Consider the following 18,673-nt stretch of genomic DNA (forward strand, 5'->3'; position numbering starts at 1 on the left):
GAAGATAATTATTACAGCAGAGTTACTCCTCCTAACTACTAGTGCAGAGGACCCCCCTTCTTGCTTTTGGGGTGGCTCACAGCTTCTCTCTTTGGACAGGTGAATGGAGTGAACCTGAGGAATGCAACTCATGAGCAGGCTGCAGCTGCTCTGAAACGGGCCGGCCAGTCAGTCACCATCGTGGCCCAGTACAGACCTGAAGGTAGGAGAAGGGAAGGTGGGAAGAGGTAATGTGGGGGAGTGAGACTTACCCTATTATGTGTTGGCTTTTTGCCATCCTAGGTAACAAAGCCACTTGACCGGGTCCCTTCTACCCTAGGGCAGTAACCTCTTCCTCTGTCCCTTTCCTTCGGGATAGGGGTTGGTTTGGGCGGTTTGAAAGCATCAATTAAGGCTGTGCTCAGAGCCTGCTGGTGTGGGCTGCAGTTCAGGAGAAGGCCAGTAGTGGGCAGCAGCCTACGGGAAGCAGCATCCCGAGATTAGGGCGACTGAAAAAAGGGGTGGGGGCGGAGGGCTCAAAGGAGAAGACTGGGAACTACGTGCCCTGGAAGAGGAGAGCTGCCCTTGGTTACAAGGACCTCAAGTAGAAGAGATCCGACCTCTTAAGAGATCTTGAGCCAAACCTCTGCGACCCCCACTCCACTCCCCTCATCTAAAAGACTGTGAAAGACCCATAAGCGCGCCGAAAAGGTGATACTCAGCCCTTGGGGTAGGCGATCTGGGGTCGACTCCCTCCCCTCCGGGTGGCCTTCTTTGTATTCTCTGTGAGCAGTCCTAGGCTGGGGCGAATGGGCGGGGCTGCTCACACAAATAAAGGCGTTTGATTGGCTGGGGCCAACCGAGGCCCAGGTGCGGAGGTGAGCCGCGGGAAGGCGCGCCCTAGCCTGCGGGCCGGCGGAGTGGCCATTGGCCGGCTGAGCGCGGCCTCCAGCCGCATGCCCCGCCCCCTGACCCAGGCGGAGAGCGGCGGGCGCCCCTCCTTCCCCCACTCGCGCGCCTCAGGCGTCTCCTCCTCCTCCTCCCTCCTCCCCCTCCTCTCTCCTCCCCTCCTCCCGCGCGCCCCGCTTTGTGTCCGTGGTCTCCCGCGCGGGGCAGAGGGACCGGCCGGAGCTGGCGCTTTCTCAGCACTAGACCTGGACTCTAACCCGGCGCCAGGTGAGGTGGGGCGGACGGGGGTCAGGCCCTCTCGCAGTCCCCCTAACCTCTCTACAACTCTGTTCTCAGCCTCTTTTCCAACACTGCGTCCCCCAACTCTGCCCTCTCCCCCGAATGCCTTCGTCGCGTGCCCCCAACCTCCTTCTGAGACCCTCCTCAAGGCCCCTCGGAGCGCCGAGCGGGGCTCAGCCCCCGCTCACCCCACACTGGGCCCAGTCTGGCCTTCACCTCTTGGCCACCACCTCTCTCCCACCGCGAGCTGTGCCACCTTCTCGCCCCAGAGCCTCCGTCCTGTCGCAGCCCCCTTCCTGCCGGCTGCTGCACCCCCAAGCAGCTCCCTAATCCCTTGCCCCAGAGGAATTTTCTAAATCTTCCCCTCCCCCGACACGCATTTCTCCATCCAACCTGGCCACCTCTGGGAACAGCCGCGACCGGCTTGGTATTCTGCCCCCTCCCTTTTGTTTGCCAGGGATTCGTACCATTCCCGACTTCTTTCGCCTCCCCCTCCTCTTTGTCCCCTAGGGCTGCAGCGCCTGGGCTCCTGGGACACCAAGGCCCTGTGGGCCGGTTATTAAGGTGGAGGAAGGGACTGACCTCTCCCTGGCAGGTGCTCTAGTTCCGCGATGAGAAGGGGAGCGGCTGAGAGCCCTGTAGCCAAGCCTAGAGAGATTGAAAGCGCCTACCTTTGTCCTTTCCGTTCCCCTCCCCCCATGCTCCTCCACTGCCTTAAGAGCCTGAAGGGAAAGAAGAGAGGGCCTGCGACCTTTTCCGCGAGGCTCTTCTGATCGGGGACAAAAGTGTAGGGAGGTAACTCACCGGAGAAAGAGCTTGTTGGTCTGAGGTAATGGGAAAGAGGGATGCAAATGGACACTTTGAGTCATTTCTCTCCTTGTTTGGTTTTCAGCTTACTGATGGGGAACGCACCTTGGGGTTATTGTTTTTTTTATGATTTATGTGTGTGCTGTTCGCTTTCCAATACAGAGCTAACCGTCTGGTTTTTATTAGCAACGAATATTTATGCATTTCGTGCCCACAACTTAGACAACACAGGTTCTGCTAAGAAATGGTTTTTCTTGCATATTTGTGTGTGTATGTTGTAGGAGAAATTGATGTTTCTTTCGGTTTTGCTCTCTGATGTTGGGCACATGGAAACAATACTGTGAATGTGTGTGGTGGGGGTATGCTGGAAACTAGTGACTACATATTTCTATGACTTATTGGGGAATGCAACTGGTTTGCATAAAAAGCTGCAAGTTGTCCAGGGTAAGGGGATTCCTGCAGTGTTTATTGATCTCTGAGCATATTTCTGAGAGTTCATAATGTAGGTTGAGGTGCTGTCTTATGCTAATTCTTTCTACCGCTTGCCAAACAAGGCCTTTCTTCTCTTAGGATTTAGGTGAACCACTGTTGTGAAGGCTCTGCCACCTCAGTCAATCTTACTTCCTCCTTTGGTTTGGTAAATCCAGCAAGTCCCCAACACGCAGAAGGTTTTTTTTTCCCCTTTAAAAACAGATCCCTGGAGACTAGTCCAGAGGGACTGTCAAGCATTCTCTGTTGGACTCTAAATTTTCTTTGAAAAAGTGCTAGTTTTTAAAAATAAGGACTCCATGTTGACCAGTTTATAAATAAGTGTGGTTCTTCAGAGGATTTGCATCATGGTGGGTATTTACAAAATTAATAATCCAAATATATGTATGTATGTGGGTTGGCAAGAGACTTTGCATGTGATTGACCAAGTAAGTGTTCATTATTTGGATTTTTTTTCACATGAATGTGAGACCTGGAAAGTATTAAGTGGCCCAATTCCTCATTGGAAATACTGAAACAGTGACAAAAGAGCCAAGACATAACTTGCCTAAGAAGGGAAAGTTGCCGAGGTTCAGCATCAGAGGGTCAGCAATTAGTTTAATCCTGAGGTCTACCAGTTGGGACAGACCATGCTTGTGAACACCTGAGGAACCTAACACCTAGTTAACAGTGGAGGAGCAGCCGGCTGTGGTGGCTCACAACTGTAATCCCACCACTTTGGGAGGCCAGGCCGTTGGGTCACTAGGTCAGGAGTTCAAGACCAGCCTGGCCAACATAGTGAAACCCGTCTCTACTAAAAAATACAAAAAATTAGCCAGGTGTGGTGGTGGGTGCCTGTAATACCAGCTACTCGGAAGGCTGAAGCAGGAGAATCGCTTGAACCTGGGAATCGGAGGTTGCAGTGAGCCGAGATCATGCCATTGCACTTCAGCTGGGGTAACAGTGCAAGACTTCGTCATAAAAAATAAAAAAAAAAAAGAGTGGAGGAGCAACAGGAATGAGACTGGGGAAATAACAGGAGAGACTAGGAAAAGTGTGTTGGAAAAAAAGATGGATGTTAAAGGGAAGGTTAAAGTGATCTCCGTGGTGGCCTCTGAGGCACCCTTGCCAAACCAGTGCAGTCTGTACTTAGATAGCCTTTAGCACGAGAGCTTAATAAAATAGGTTTGACTAATTAGAACAATCAGAGTAAGACAATTTTTCTCCCTTTTAAAATGGTGTTATTGAGATATAAGTCATTTATCATGCAAGTCTCTCATTAAAGTATATACTTCAGTGGCTTTTAGGTATAGTTGTGCCTCCATCACCACAGTAAGTTTTAGAACTTTTTTTGTGTGTGCGCAAGACAGGGTCAGGCTCTGTTGCCCAGGTTGGAGTGCAGTAGTGCAACCTCTGCCATGCAGACTCAAGCCATCCTCCCACCTCAGCCTCCTAAGTAGCTGGGACTACAGATGTACACCATCACGCCCGGCTAATTTTTGTATTTTTTGTAGAGATGGGGTTTCACCATGTTGCCCAGGCTGATCTTAAACTCCTATGCTCAAGCATTCTTCCTGCCTTGGCCTCCCAAAGTGCTGGGATTCCAGGTGTGAGCCACCATGTCCAGCCTAAATTTTGTATTTTTAGTAGAGATGGGGTTTCACCATGTTGCCCAGGCTGGTCTTGAACTCCTGAGCTCAACTGATCCACCCTTCTCACGCTCCCAAAGTGCTGGGATTACAGGCATGAGCCATTGCTTCTGACCTAGAACATTTTCATTACCCCTCTTCTTTTAATGCATAAAAGGTGTACAAGCATTGGAAAGATGATGGGTTAGGACAATTGCTTCCTAATGTTTCTCCCCTGGACACTTAAAGGCTGGTGGCAACTTGAGAATGCTCTAACCGTGAGATTCTTTTTTTTTATTTGTTAATTTATTTACAGAGACGGGTCTCACTATGTTGCCCAGGCTGGCCTCAAACTCCTGGCTCAAGTGGTTCTCCCACCTTGACCTCCCAAAGCACTGGGATTATAGGCGTGAGCCATAGTGCCCAGCCACGATTCTTTCATATATCTGGTTTGCTTAATGTGGGTTTAACCCATAATGAAGTATAGGAACCGTGTCGTTCTATTTGAACTTTGTATTGTGCCTAGCATGGGTGCTTTACAGGTGTTTTTATCATGAGGCTTTGGAAAATATTAAAATAGAAATAGAATTGGTAAATGATAAGATACCACAGCGAGAGATGCTATTTAATGGTTTCACTCCTGATTGCTCCAAACGATTGTGGACACAGCAATCCTACCTATTAGCTAAAAATAGCATGATCTTCTTGGACGTGTATAATACTGCTTAAAATTCAATTGAAAATTTAAACAACTGGCTCTTGGCAAAAGCTCTCTTACAATCTGTTCTAAAATGAAAAATATTTTTCTGTGACTTGTGGAATTGCCCCACCAAGGGAAGGATGGGTTATGTGTTACAACATTTTGAGATCTCCTACATTTTACCCGTAGTGACTTTATATCAATCTCTGTTTATAAACTGAACTAGTATTTTTCTTGAAAGCCCTTTTGTTTTTAAAGTGGAAACTGATCTCAAAATCAGGAGGTGAGCCAGAAATTGGTCATTAAGGTAGCTAAACTGGGAAATGATCCTTTGTGACCAGTCTTTTCGGGAATGTAAATCCAGGCAGGCTGGGGGTACAGGGAGTGAGAGAGAATGAGAGTTTTTCTGTAAGTTATTTTAAGGTGCTGAATAAGCATACTTTTACCATGGAAACACCTTTGTGTAAAGCCTGCAAGAGTTAGAGATCAGTGGTAATAATAACTTGAAAGCATAAAAAAGATATTTTCCCTATAACATTTAAGTAACCATTCCATCTCCCCCTTTTTGAGAATGAAGGATGTAAACATAACTGCTATCCTCTCAGCATGATTTCTCTTGAAAGCACAAAGGTGAGCGTATACACCAAGACAGGGAATCAAAGTTCTGAAATTCCTATTGCCATCCTAAAAGAAGGCAAGGTAATGAAGAAAGAAAATGATTTCCTATCAACAGCATTTGTATACTGTGAACAATTTGAAGGCAGCTATTATTAGATTTCTCTTTGTGTCTCCAGCATCTAGTATGGAGCCTGGAACATAGTTTGTTGACCTGAATTATTATCTCTGTTTCAGATACTTTTATAAGCATTAATTTTCAGAATATCCCTGTGGATTATGTGGTATTATCCCCATTTTACAAATGATGAAAGTGAGGATCAGAGTGGTTGAGTGACTTGCTCTGGGTCACACAGTCTGTAAGGGACAGAATAAAAGTTTGAGTGCAGATTTCTAGATAACTTGAGTCCAGGGCTTTTGTCACTAGGCCACAACTATCTCCCTACCCAGATACATCTGGCTACAGCAGAAGATATCACTCTGAGACTCTTCAAGTGCCAGAAGCTGTCAACAAATGGAGTAAAAACAGAATCCAAAATCTAAGCTTTTTAGTCTTCATGACCATAAATTCCTGCCCCAAAGGAAGAAGTAACTTGAGGGTAGATGGCCTGCTGGGAAGCCTGAGGGAGATCCCTTCTCCTGCAGAAGGAAAGTGGATTTAGGAAGACTACCAGGGGATGATACTGTTGAGGGAACCCCAGGAAGAGCCAAAAGATGGGAGTTGGTTTGCCTGACTTAATAGTAAATGTGTGTAGGCTTAAGAATATTAATGGAATAAGCATTTTTTAATTCTTCAAGTGAGATGGAGTTGTATTTGCCGTTCATTTTTTATGACCCTATGTTTCACTCATTTAAGAAGAGTATACTTCAGTGGTTTTTAGAGTGTTCAGAGTTGTGCAGCCATCACCACAATTGATTTTAGAATTTTAATCACCCCAGTACCCTTTAGCTGTCACCCTTCATCTCCCCATCCCCCTCATGCCTAAGCAAGCACTAATCTATTATACTTTCTGTTTCTATGGATTTTCCCATTCTGGACATTGGATATAACTAGATTTATATAATGCGGTCTTTTGTGACTGGCTTCTTTTACTTAGCATAATATTGTCAAGGTTCATCTGTGTCGTACATGTATCAATACTTCATTCCTTTTTATGGCTGAATAATATGGATTATTCATATATGCATTACCCCATTTTGTTTATTATATGGATATATTATATTTTGTTTACCGATTGATGGACATTTGGGTTATTTTCACTTTTTGCCTATTATGAATAATGCTCTGGGAACATCTGTGTGCAAGTGTTTGCATGGACATGTCTATATTTCTCTTGGGTATATATACTTATGAGTGGAACTGCTGGATCATAGGACAACTCTGACCTCTTGTGGAATGGCCAGGCTGCTTTCCATATTTAGGCTGCAACATTTCACATTCTCACCAGTAGTGTGTAAGGGTTCTAATTTCTCCACATCATCCCCAACACTTGTTATTGTCAGTCTTTTTGATTTTTGCCATCCTGGTAGGTGTGAAGTGGTATCTAATTGTGGTTCTGATTTGCATTTTCCCTGATGGCCAATGTTGTGCATTTTTTCATGTGCTTATTATTTGCTGTTCACTTTTGTTTGGCTTGGTGGCCTAATTCGATTCTCTTGATTCTCTCTCTGTTTCCAAATTGACTTGAGAACAGGGCAAACCAACTATGCTATTAGGCAACTAGAAAGAACCAGGAAGATAACTACTTCTCACTCTGACTGCTTTGCGTGCTGGAGGGGTTTAAGACTTTGGGCATAGATAATTTTAGCTTAGGAATGCTGATCTGATAAAAATGCTAGGGCCCTCCCCCACCGTTTTTTTTTTTTTTAGACAGAGTCTTGCTCTGTCACCCAGGCTGGAGTGCAATGGCACGATCTTGGCTCACTGCAACCTCTGCCTCCTGGATTCAAGGGATTCTCCTCCCTCAGCCTCCCGAGTAGCTGGGATTACAGGCACCTGCCATCATGCCTGGCTAATTTTTATATTTTTGTAGAGACGAGGTTTCATTATGTTGGCCAGGCTGGTCTTGAACTCCTGACCTCAGGTGATCCGCCTGCCTTGGCCTCCCAAAGTGCTGGGATTACAGGCATGAGACACTGTGCCTGGCCAGGGACCTACCTTTTTAACAAAAAATTGCTGATTGATATATAATTCACATGCTACAATGCACTCGTTCAAAGTGTACAGCAATTTTTAGAATTTTTGGAGTTGCACAACTGTCACTACAATGAATTTTAGAACATATGCATCACCCCAAAAAGGAGCCCTGACTTCATTAGCAATCACTCCTCATTCCCCCTGCAGCCCTAGACAACTACTGATCTACTTTCTGTTTTCATAAAGTTGCCTATTCTGGGCAGTTCATACAAATGAAATCATGCAATATGTGGCCTTTTGTGTTTGGCTTCTTTCACTTAGTGTAATATTTTCAAGATTCATGTGTGTTATAACATGTATCAGTACTTAGTTCCTTTTTCTTTCTTTCTTTTTTATTTTGAGACAAGAGTCTCACTCTGTCACCCAGGCTGGAGTGCAGTGGCGTGATCTCGCCTCACTGCAGCGTCCACCTCCCAGGTTCAAGTGATTCTGCTGCCTCAGCCTCCTGAGTAGCTGGGACTACAGATGTGCGCCACCACACCTGTCAATTTCTTGTATTTTTGGTAGCAACAGGGTTTCACCGTGTTAGCCAGGCTGGTCTTGAGCTCCTGACCTCAGGTGATCCACCCACCTTGGCCTTCAGTCTTCCAAAGTGCTGGGATTATAGGCACATCCAGCTACTTCATTGCTTTTTATAGCTGAATAATATTTCATCCTATGGTTATGCCACATTTTGTCTATCCATTCTTGAGTTGATAGACATTTGGGTTGTTTCTACCTTTTGACTATTGTGAATACTGCTGCTGTGAGCATTCATATACAAGTTTTTGTGTGAACATGTTTTCAGTTTTCTTGGATAATATATACCTAGGAGTATAATTGTTGGGTCATAAGGTAACTTAGTGTTTAACATTTTTGAGGAACTGCCAGGCTTTTTCTTAAAGTAGCTACACCCTTTTAGGCCCAGCCCTGTTCTATATACTTAGAAGAGAAAAAAAAAAATTAAGCTTTCTTTTCAGTTTTGCCCCCTGGAGCTGAACGTCATATGTTTGTGTTTGTTCTTGGCTTTTCTTTATTCCATGTAACCCAAGGACGTGGTGGCTAGATTTAGTAAAGCACTCTGAATTTAGCTGGACAGGTGCTTTCTTGTCTTTGTTAGACGGTTTGAGGCAAAATCCTAGGAGCTTTGGTCCATAAAACATCAGTTCTTCCTGATAGGGTGGAATGATTAGAATAGCAATAACGAGAATGAGTTGTTACTTTAATTATAGCTTTTTAGGATTTTTTTTTTTTTGTTTAATATATTGCTTGTTGAAATCTTGACTCTGATATTGACACTATTGCTTTGTTTAAACTTTAGTCATATATTCCACAATAGGGTAGTTGTTTTTTGTAAAACATATTCGTTTCACTCCTTTTATGTAAGATTGTATATATGTATGAAATCTATATGTATAAAAATCTTGGCAGAGGAGCCAAGGCCCTGGGTTCTGACTTAAAGTAGCTGAATGATCTTAGACTAGTCAACTTTCCTCTTAGGGACTCAGTTTTTTGATCTGTAAAATGAGGAGACTGTGCAAAATGGTCTCTCATGTTTCTTCTAACTCAAATTCTGTGTTAAATAAGTGGAAGTGAGTTGTGAATTCAGTTTACAAGTTCCTATTTGTAACTGGACTCTTTTATTTTTGAAATTAGGGATGGGGTCTTGCTATGTTGCCCAGGCTGATCTTGAACTCTTGGACTCAAGTGATCCACCCACCTTGACTTCCCAAAGTGCTGGGATTACAGGAGTGGGCCACTGTACTCAGCCTCTTTTTTTTTTTTTTTTTTTTTGAGACGGAGTTTCGCTCTTGTTACCCAGGCTGGAGTGCAATGGCGCGATCTCGGCTCACCGCAACCTCCGCCTCCTGGGTTCAGGCAATTCTCCTGCCTCAGCCTCCTGAGTAGCTGGGATTATAGGCACGCACCACCATGCCCAGCTAATTTTTTGTATTTTTAGTAGAGACGGGGTTTCACCATGTTGACCAGGTTGGTCTCGATCTCTCGACCTCGTGATCCACCCGCCTCGGCCTCCCAAAGTGCTGGGATTACAGGCTTGAGCCACCGCGCCCGGCCTCAGCCTCTTTTTTTAATTTTAATTTTTTTTTTTTGTATAGACCCAGGGTCTCACTATGTTGCCCAGGCTGATCTTGAACTCCTGGGCTCAAGGAGTCCTTCAGCCTCCACTTCCCAAAGTGCTGAGGTTACAGGCACCGCACCCAGTAAAGACTTTTGTTTTCTTCCTTCCTTCTTTCTTTTTTTCTCTTTCTTTCTCTTTCCCTCTTTCTCTTTCTCTCTCTTTTTCTCTTTCTCTTTCTCTCTCTCTCTCTCTCTCTCTTTCTCTCTCTGTTTCTTTTCTTTTCAGTGGTGTGATCATGGCTCACTGTAGCCTCAACCTCCTGAGCTCAAGTGATTCTCTCACCTCAGCCTGCCAAGTAGCTGGGACTACAGGTGCATGCCACCACACTCTGCTAATTTTTGTATTTTTTTTGTAGAGACTGGGTTTTGTCATGTTGCTGAGGCTGGTCTTGAATTCCTGAGCTCAAGTGATTTCCCACCTCAGCCTCCAACAGTGCTGGAATTACAGGCTTTGAGCCACCACCCCCAGCCAAGACTCACAGAGTCTTGAGCTAGTAACGGTCTTGCTTTTATGAGGGACTTGTCTTCCCCTCTTGAAATGGACTTTTGTTTATTTTTTGCTGAATTTAGGTATCTTTAAAACAGCAGGCCAGGCTCAGTGGCTCATGCCTTTAATTACAGCACTTTGGGAGGCAGAGGCGAGTGAATCACTTGAGGCCAGGAGTTCAAGACTGGCCTGGCCAACATGGTGAAACCCTATCTCTACTAAAAATACAAAATTTAGGCCGGGCGCAGTGGCTCATGCCTGTAATCCCAGCACTTTGGGAGGCCGAGGTGGACGGATCACCTGAGGTCGGGAGTTTGAGACCAGCCTGACCAACATGGAGAAACCTCGTTGCTACTAAAAATACAAAATTAGCCGGGCATGGTGGTAATCTTAGCTACTCGGGAGGCTACTCAGCTACGGGTAATCTCGGCTACTCGGGAGGCTGAGGCAGGAGAATCTCTTGAATCCAGGAGGCAGAAGTTGTGTTGAACTGAGATAGTTCCACTGTGCTAAAAAAGCAAAGGCCCTAGAGATTTTGTGATTTTTCTACTTGATGAAATTAAGTGATAAAAAAATTTGAATAGACCAAAAGAAGAAAATTAACATATTTTGTATAAATATGTATATTAGGTCTAAATAAATTTCCTTTGGATTTTCAAAAAGGAGAGAATTTTTCCATTTTTGGGTCAAATTCCAGGCTAGATTAAGAGTTGTTTTGTAAATATTCAGAAAAAGAAGTGGTGAGCACCAGGAAGTAGTATTGCTTCAACAAGGACAAAAAATGTTTTGTCAGCCTCACCAAATTTTCTTGATGGACAGGGTTACTGGGCTGTAGATTAGGGAAATATGGTAGATGCACTATATCTAGATTTCTGCAAGGCATTCACAAAACTTCTTTGGTGTACTTTTGGGTACGATGGCTGGGTGATAACAGTGATAATATGTTTAACTGGACTTGTCTGAAACTGGTTGAATGAATAGTCCCAGAGGAAAATGATTAATGAAGCCAGGAGCAGCATGGAGAGAAGTTTCTAGTGCATGTGTGTCCTGGCTTTGTCCTTGAGCCTGTCCTGTTCAGTCTGCTGTCCCATTCTCTTCAAATTATATTTTTCTCCTGGATTTAAAAGTACATTACATTTAGATTTGTAGAAAATTAGAAAATACAGAAAAATACATAGTAAATTCAAATCATCTGTAAATCTATATCCAGAGATAACCACTGTTGTATGTGTGTATTTCTGTGTGTAAGTAAATTCAAATCATCTGTAAATCTCTATCCAGAGATAACCACTGTTGTATGTGTGTATTTCTAAACTTTTATATATTTATATTATATATCATACAATATGTTTGTATCTGTTTCAAGAATGAGATTTTTGACTTTAAGCAGTTTTATGTGCTTCCCATTAACTTAACATGTGTCATGAAAATTTTCCTAGATGACTATATATTTTTTGAAAAAATGGTTTTTAATAGTTAAATAATAATTTCATCATATGTGTGCCATAATTTGTATAATCATTCCCCTGTTGGTGAACATTTAGATTATTTCCAGTGTTTTGATATTACAGAATGATTGATATCCTTGTATATGGTTTTTGTGAATCTCTGATTATGCTCTGAATACATTTTTTAGGTGGAATTATTGAATCAAAGGGTATAAACATGCTTAAGGCTTTTGATATATTTTGCCAAATTAGCTTCCATTTCTGCTGACAGTATCTGAATGTCTATTTCAAGATCCTCGCTGACATGGAGTAATATTTTTTAAAACAATTTCTGCAAATTTGATAGGTTAAAATGTTATTCTTTAATTTGTATTTTAATTTGTATTTCTATTGTTAATAATAGAGTTGAACATTTGTATGCAATTGTTTCTTGGTCATTTTTGTCTGTGTGTGGATTACCTGTTCATACTCATTTCCTCATTGAGCTGTGTTCAGTTCTTATTGATATAGAAAAGCTTTAATATAACTAGAATATTAATTCTTTGTCATATATATTGCAAAGACTTTTCCCAAGTTTGTCATTTGCTTTCTTTTTTCTTTCTTTCTTTTCTTTTCTTTTCTTTTTTTTTTTTGATGGAGTCTTGCTTTGTTGCCCAGGCTGGAGTGCAGTGGTACGATCTCAGCTCACTGCAGCCTTCGCCTCCCAGGTTCAAGCAATTCTCCTGCATCAGCCTCCCGAGTAGCTGGGACTACAGGTGCCCGCCACCACACCCAACTAATTTTTGTATTTTTCAGTAGAGACAGGGTTTCACCATGTTGGCCAGGCTGGTCTCAAACTCCTGGCCTCAAGTGATCTGCCCGCTTCAGCCTCCCAGAGTACTGGGATTACAGGTGTGAGCCACCATGCCCAGCCTTTTAAAAAAAATTTTATCTTGATGTACAGATGTTTTATATGTTTTTATGTGGTCAAATATATTAGTGTTTTGTGTATTTTGCCTGTGCCCAGAGGTTTAGAAAGGCCTTCCCTACCCAAGGGAAAGAAATACCTTCTGAGTTTTATTCTAGTTATCTAATAGTTTTCTTTTTGTATTTATTCGTTATTTTTTTTAGAGACAGGGTCTGGCTTTGTCACCCAGGCTGGAGTGCAGTGGCATAATCATAGATGACTGCAACCTTAAACTCCTAGGCTCATGTGATCCTCCTGCCTCAGCTTCCCAAGTAGCTGGGACTACAGGCACATGCTACCACGCATGGCTAATTTTTGTAGTTTTTTTAGAGATGGGGTCTCACTGTGTTGCCCAGGCTGGTCTCAAACTCCTGGCCTCAAGTGATCTTCTTGCCTTGGCCTCTCAAAGCACTGGGATTGCAGGCATGAGCCACTGTGCCTAGCCTGTGTTTGCATTTAAAACCTTAACTTGCCTGGAGTTGATTTATGATGTAAAGTAGCATACTAACTTAATTTCTTCCAAATGTTAAAGTACCATTTGTTAGATAATCCATCATTTCTCTGCATTTTTGAAGTACCACTTTTATTATAAATATGTTTTTATAAACACACACACACAATTTGGATTTTAATATTTTACTCTGGGATTATCAGTTACTGAAAAATGACCGTGGGTGTTTTGACAACTTAGATGAAAGGAGTATTTCTCTAGGTCCCATTTTCTGAGTTTTTTTGCACAGAAACTTGACCTAAAGGAGATTCAGTTGAGTTTGTGATCCTGTGAGTGTGACAACTGTGAAGAATATTTGAATCAAGACTCTCCACTGACCTGGTAAAACATAGAAATTGGTTACATTAACTCATAAAATGTGTGTGTTTCAGTTACTGTGTTTTAGCATCTTTGTTAAGTGGAAAAGATTCTTAACAAGTATACCCACCACCTGGAGAACAGGGAAAAGGTACAAAACTGTCTTCATTCTCATGTGTTTTGGATGAGTTATTTTGTCTTGGTGGTCTTTACATATACTTTGGCTTATGGGTTGCAGGAGCCAAAGACTCTGTTAATCTTTCATTTGAATATGTTATATGAAATTCCTTTAAGATATAGAGAAGGCCCCTTTTACCCTGATCTGCTGGGTGACCCGGAATAGGCAAGAAGGACTAATGGCAAGGTCCTGTGAATACTTCTTAGTTTGATGTGAGAGCAAGGAATTTTTCTTTCCAATCATTTTAGACTAGGTGACTTTTTTGGGGGGGTGAGGTGGGGATGGAGTCTCATTCACTCTGTTGCCCAGTCTGGAGTGCAGCAGCATGATCTTGGCTTACTGCAACCCCCGCCTGTTGGGTTTAAGCGATGCTTGTGCCTTAGTCTTCTGAGTAGCTGGGATTACAGGTGCCTGCCACCATGCCCAGCTAATTTTTGTATTTTTTAGTAGAGATGGGGTTTTATCATGTTGGCCAGGCTGGTCTTGAACTCCTGACCTCAGGTGATCCGCCCGCTTCAGCCTCCCAAAATGCTGGGATTACTGGCGTGAGCCACTGTACCCGCCTAGTATCGCACTTTCACTCAGTAGCTCTTCTTGCATCCTCACTAAGCTCTTTCGGGGATAAAAACATCCAGTCAATAGGGATGAACTGGAAATTTGTATGGAATGCTGATCTGGCATGTTTTGTTTTCTGTTTTCTTCTCAGTATCCTTCAGGATGCTATCCGGAACCCTGGCTATGTGTGTGTATGGCTGAGGAAGCATACACAGTGACAGTACAGTGCAGGGACCAGAACAATGACACCCAGGTTTCCGAGTTAGTCATAGTTCCAAACCATTATTCTAAAAGTAGAGCTGAAATTATTTTTCCTCAAGCAGTATTTGCCCATTGAAGCCTATTTGCCATTTTTCTGCTGTCTCACATAGCCTTGAGAAATTTTTTTGGTAATTTATGTTTATTTATTTTGTATTTTTACCCAAAGACTTTAGGATTATTTGCAGATTTGAAGATTTCCCTCTTCTAAATTTTATTTAAAAATTAAATTAGACTAGTTCTAAGTTTGAGTCCTTATGGACTTCATTGATTTGGTCATAAAATCATAATTATATCATAATTAGAAGAGACCTTAGAACTTATCTAGTTTTAGAGGTGTTAGACAACACCTTTAAACAATGAGCCAATCATTAGAAACTAACCCAAGTAATAGGCTTCATTATTATTATTTTCAGACAGGGTCTTACTCTGTCACCCAGGCTGGAGTGCAGTGGTGTGATCATATCTCCCTGCAGCCTTGAACTCCTGAGCTGAAGCAATTCTCCTGTCTCAGTCTCCCGAGTAGCCGGGATTACAGGCATACACCACCACACCTGGCTAATTCTCTTATTTTTTTGTAAAGATTGGGGTCTCAATATGTTGTGCAGGTTGGCTGTAAAATCCTGGTCTCAAGTGATCCTCATAATTACAGGTGTGAGCCACTGCATCCAGCCCCATAACTATTTTATAAAGACAAGTTTGTGATTCCTAGAAGCGGTTTGATATTTGGCAATTTATATATTTACTCCATGCTAACAAGTATCTTCTTGATGGGCTTATTTTACTTTCACCTCCATCTATTTCTTTCTTTCTTTTTTTTTTTTTTTTAAGACAGCATCTTCCCTCTGTCACTCAGGCTGGAGTGCAGTGGCACAATCTCAGCTCACTGCAACATTCACCTCCCGGGTTCAAGAGATTCTCCTGCCTCAAACTCCTGAGTAGCTGGGATTACAGGTGCCTGCTACCACACTTGGCTAATTTTTTGTATTTTTAGTAGAGATGGGGTTTCACCATGTTGGCCAGGCTGGTCTCAAACTGCTGACCTCAAGCAGTCCACCCGCCTCAGCCTCCCAAAGTGCTGGGATTACTGGCCCATCCATTTCTTTTAAAAATATGAACCATAGTGTTAGGACAGAGACATAATTCTGACACATCCTGAATTGTACTCCAAAGGCAACAATAGGAACCTAAACCACAATTCATACACATCAAGTTCTGTGACTCTCTTCTTAGGCTGTAACTTCACTTCCACCAGAGTTCTGTTATTTTTCACAATTGGTGACATTTCTTTGAGCCTCAGGGCAGCTCAGCAATGGCAAATGAGGGCTATATGAGTTTGAGATTTGAATGCCTGCACTTCTGTAAGATGGAAAGGATATTTTGGGCAGCGTTGATTTATTTTGAAGTTATAGGCAACCAAAACATGAGCCATTATTCAGCCATGTCTTCTCTAGTCAATATTTGTGTGGGGACTCAAGGTCAAGAAGATACAGTTCTCTATTTTGCTTTAGCTTTATTTGCATCTTCTCTTTCTTTCTACCTATCACAATCTGTGTGTTTGAAGCCAGTCATCCAGTTCCTCCCCCAGTGTCATCGTCATTTCTAATTTTTTTTTTTTTTTAGATGAAGTCTTGCTCTGTTGCCCAGGCTGGAGTGCAGTGATGCTATCTCAGCTCACTGCAACCTCCGCCTCCTGCGTTCAAGTGATTCTCATGCCTCAGCCTCCTGAGTAGCTGGGATTACAGGTGCACGCCACCATGCCCAGCTAATTTTTGTATTTTAGTAGAGATGGGGTTTCACCATGTTGGCCAGGCTGGTCTCGAACTCCTCACCTCCAGTGATCTGCCCGCCTCAGCTGCCCAAATTGCTGGGATTATAGGAGTGAGCCACTGTACCTAGCATCATTTCTAAATTTGATAGGCAGGACTTTCATTTTATAGCATTTCCCCTTTATATCTTCATTTGAGTCGTTGGTAGTCTATACTACATGTAGAATAAATATCCTCTGTTACTACCACTTGTTTCCTGTCTCTACAATATTTTTCTGCCTATAATCAAATAGAACCAAATAAACTTAATGCAGGTTGAGAAACTGAGCACCTCGCAGTTTTTCCAAATTAATAAAAAGTGTCATTTTTAATTTTTGACAATTTTCCTGTCATTAGGGAGGTAGATGGATTTGGAAGCAGAGGCCTAGAGGAGAGATGGACTTGGAAGTTTGGGTGTGTGTCCAGTTTGTGATAGTGAACCTTGTAGTTTCAGTCCCCTTTGGTGCTTTATTGGGCTGTTAACTATATCTGGAAACCTCTGACATGTCAGTGTTTTGCAGAAGTGGTTCGTGGTTTTGTCGGTCAGTTTTTAGCATGTTCGAGCGGGTGGAAGGAGAAAATTTGTGTTCTTTTTTTCTTACATTTGTTCCTGAGGAGCCAAAATTTGAGAATTACAGAGTCCAGGTTAGTCCTGTCAGACCTCTGTATCAAGCTAGCAGATTCAATAAATGTTGACTTAACAGGGTTGCAGATTGCCACACTAAACCTTGAGAAGGAAGCAAAAACCATATCAAGGAGCTTATATTTTAGTAAATTACATCACTACTAATTCCGAGCACTAGATTTTAAAAGGGAGAGGCAGTGGAGGGTCTGGAAACTATGTTGGTTGAAGAACGGTTAAGGAAATAACAACATCTAGCCTGAAGAAGACATAACTTTTTGAGGACATGATGGTCATTCTTCATTATGGATGATATTATCCCACCTTTTCCATGTCTCCCAGGAAAAAACTCAGATTCTTTGCCTTTGATCCTTCCTCTCTACATCCAATCAGATGTCAAATTTTCTCCCTTTAGGCTCCAATATATTTCTTGTCTTTCTCCACTTTTGAAGGATCTAACATGTTTCTTGGCCGGGCGCGGTGGCTCAAGCCTGTAATCCCAGCACTTTGGGAGGCCGAGGCGGGTGGATCACGAGGTCGAGAGATCGAGACCATCCTGGTCAACATGGTGAAACCCCGTCTCTACTAAAAATACAAAAAATTAGCTGGGCATGGTGGCGCGTGCCTGTAATCCCAGCTACTCAGGAGGCTGAGGCAGGAGAATTGCCTGAACCCAGGAGGCGGAGGTTGCGGTGAGCCGAGATCGCCCCATTGCACTCCAGCCTGGGTAACAGGAGCGAAACTCTGTCACAAAAAAAAAAAAACAAAAAAAACAAACAAAAAAAACATATTTCTTGATTTCTGTCTCTTGTTTCTGTTTTCATTCCCCTTATACTACGTCAGGCTTTTATAATTATTGTCTGTAGTAGTAGAGTAGCTTCCTGGTCTCTGTTATCTCTCTCTCTGTCCTCCATTCTGTATTACACTCGCAGAATAATTTTCCCTCAAACCTAGTTCTAATTGTATTACTTGTCTGTTTTTCTTACTAGGCAGAGGGAACACTTACACGCAGTTCCCTCTGCCTTGTAAGAAAAGTCCTATCTCAAGCAGTTATAATCTGGCTTGCAACCTACCATTACTTCCCCTTCCCCTGTTTTCACTCTGCCTTCTACTCCCATCTTATTCAGTAGTGTCGTTCTAGGCTTTTCCAACTCTTTGACCTTCTTTAAACTATTCCTTCACACTGTTTTGAAGGAAGGAACCCATCATGTCTTATGCTGTTTTAGACACAAAAATTAGGACCAGCTGGCAGAAGGGATGGTGCTAAACCAAAGACTTCTCTTGGCCGGGCACGGTGGCTCACGCCTGTAATCCCAACATTTGAGAGGCTGAGGTGGGTGGATCACTTGAGGCCAGGAGTTTGAAACCAGCCTGGCCAATGTGGTGAAACCCCATTTCTACTAAAAATGCAAAAAAAAAAAATAGCTGGATGTGGTGGTGGGCGCTTGTAATCCCAGCTACTCGGGAGGCTGAGGCACAATAATTCCTTGAACCTGGAAGGCGGAGGTTGCAGTGAGCCGAGATCACACCACTGTACTCTGGCCTGGGTGACAGAGCCAGACTCCTGTCTCAAAAAAAAAAAAAAAAAAAAAAAGAATTAGAGAGCTTCCCAGTATTGGACATGTTTGAGCAGAGGCTGAAAGGCTAGCTGGTTTGGATGCTGTAAAAGCAGGGGCTACTTATACTAGGGGCTGTGGAGGATACATAAAAATAGAAAGCATGATCCTTGTCTGTCAAGAAACTTAAATGTAGATATAAGACACCACACTTATTCTCTCCATAATAGCCAAGTGACACACATACCTGATTATGTTGTTCCTTTCCTTAACATCATTCAATGGCTTCTTTTCAGTAGGAAAGAAT

General features: G+C 42.9%; 1 protein-coding gene across 11 annotated transcripts in view; it reads left to right on the forward strand.

Annotated features, from left to right (window-relative positions):
• Positions 1-18,673, forward strand: part of DLG3 (discs large MAGUK scaffold protein 3) — a 59,084-nt gene that overhangs the window by 8,822 nt on the left and 31,589 nt on the right. For 10 of the 11 annotated variants that reach the window (XM_003943078.4, XM_074392076.1, XM_039475466.2 and 7 more), the window contains one exon: positions 100-202. In XM_003943078.4, coding sequence (XP_003943127.1) covers positions 100-202 — 103 coding nt within the window. Of the gene's footprint in view, positions 1-99; positions 203-1,006; positions 1,156-18,673 lie in introns of those variants that run through there. The other variant, XM_010330910.2, reaches the window with a different exon arrangement.

This window comes from Saimiri boliviensis, chromosome X, assembly GCF_048565385.1.
Source record: "Saimiri boliviensis isolate mSaiBol1 chromosome X, mSaiBol1.pri, whole genome shotgun sequence".
In the NCBI taxonomy this organism is placed as follows: Eukaryota; Metazoa; Chordata; class Mammalia; order Primates; family Cebidae; genus Saimiri; species Saimiri boliviensis.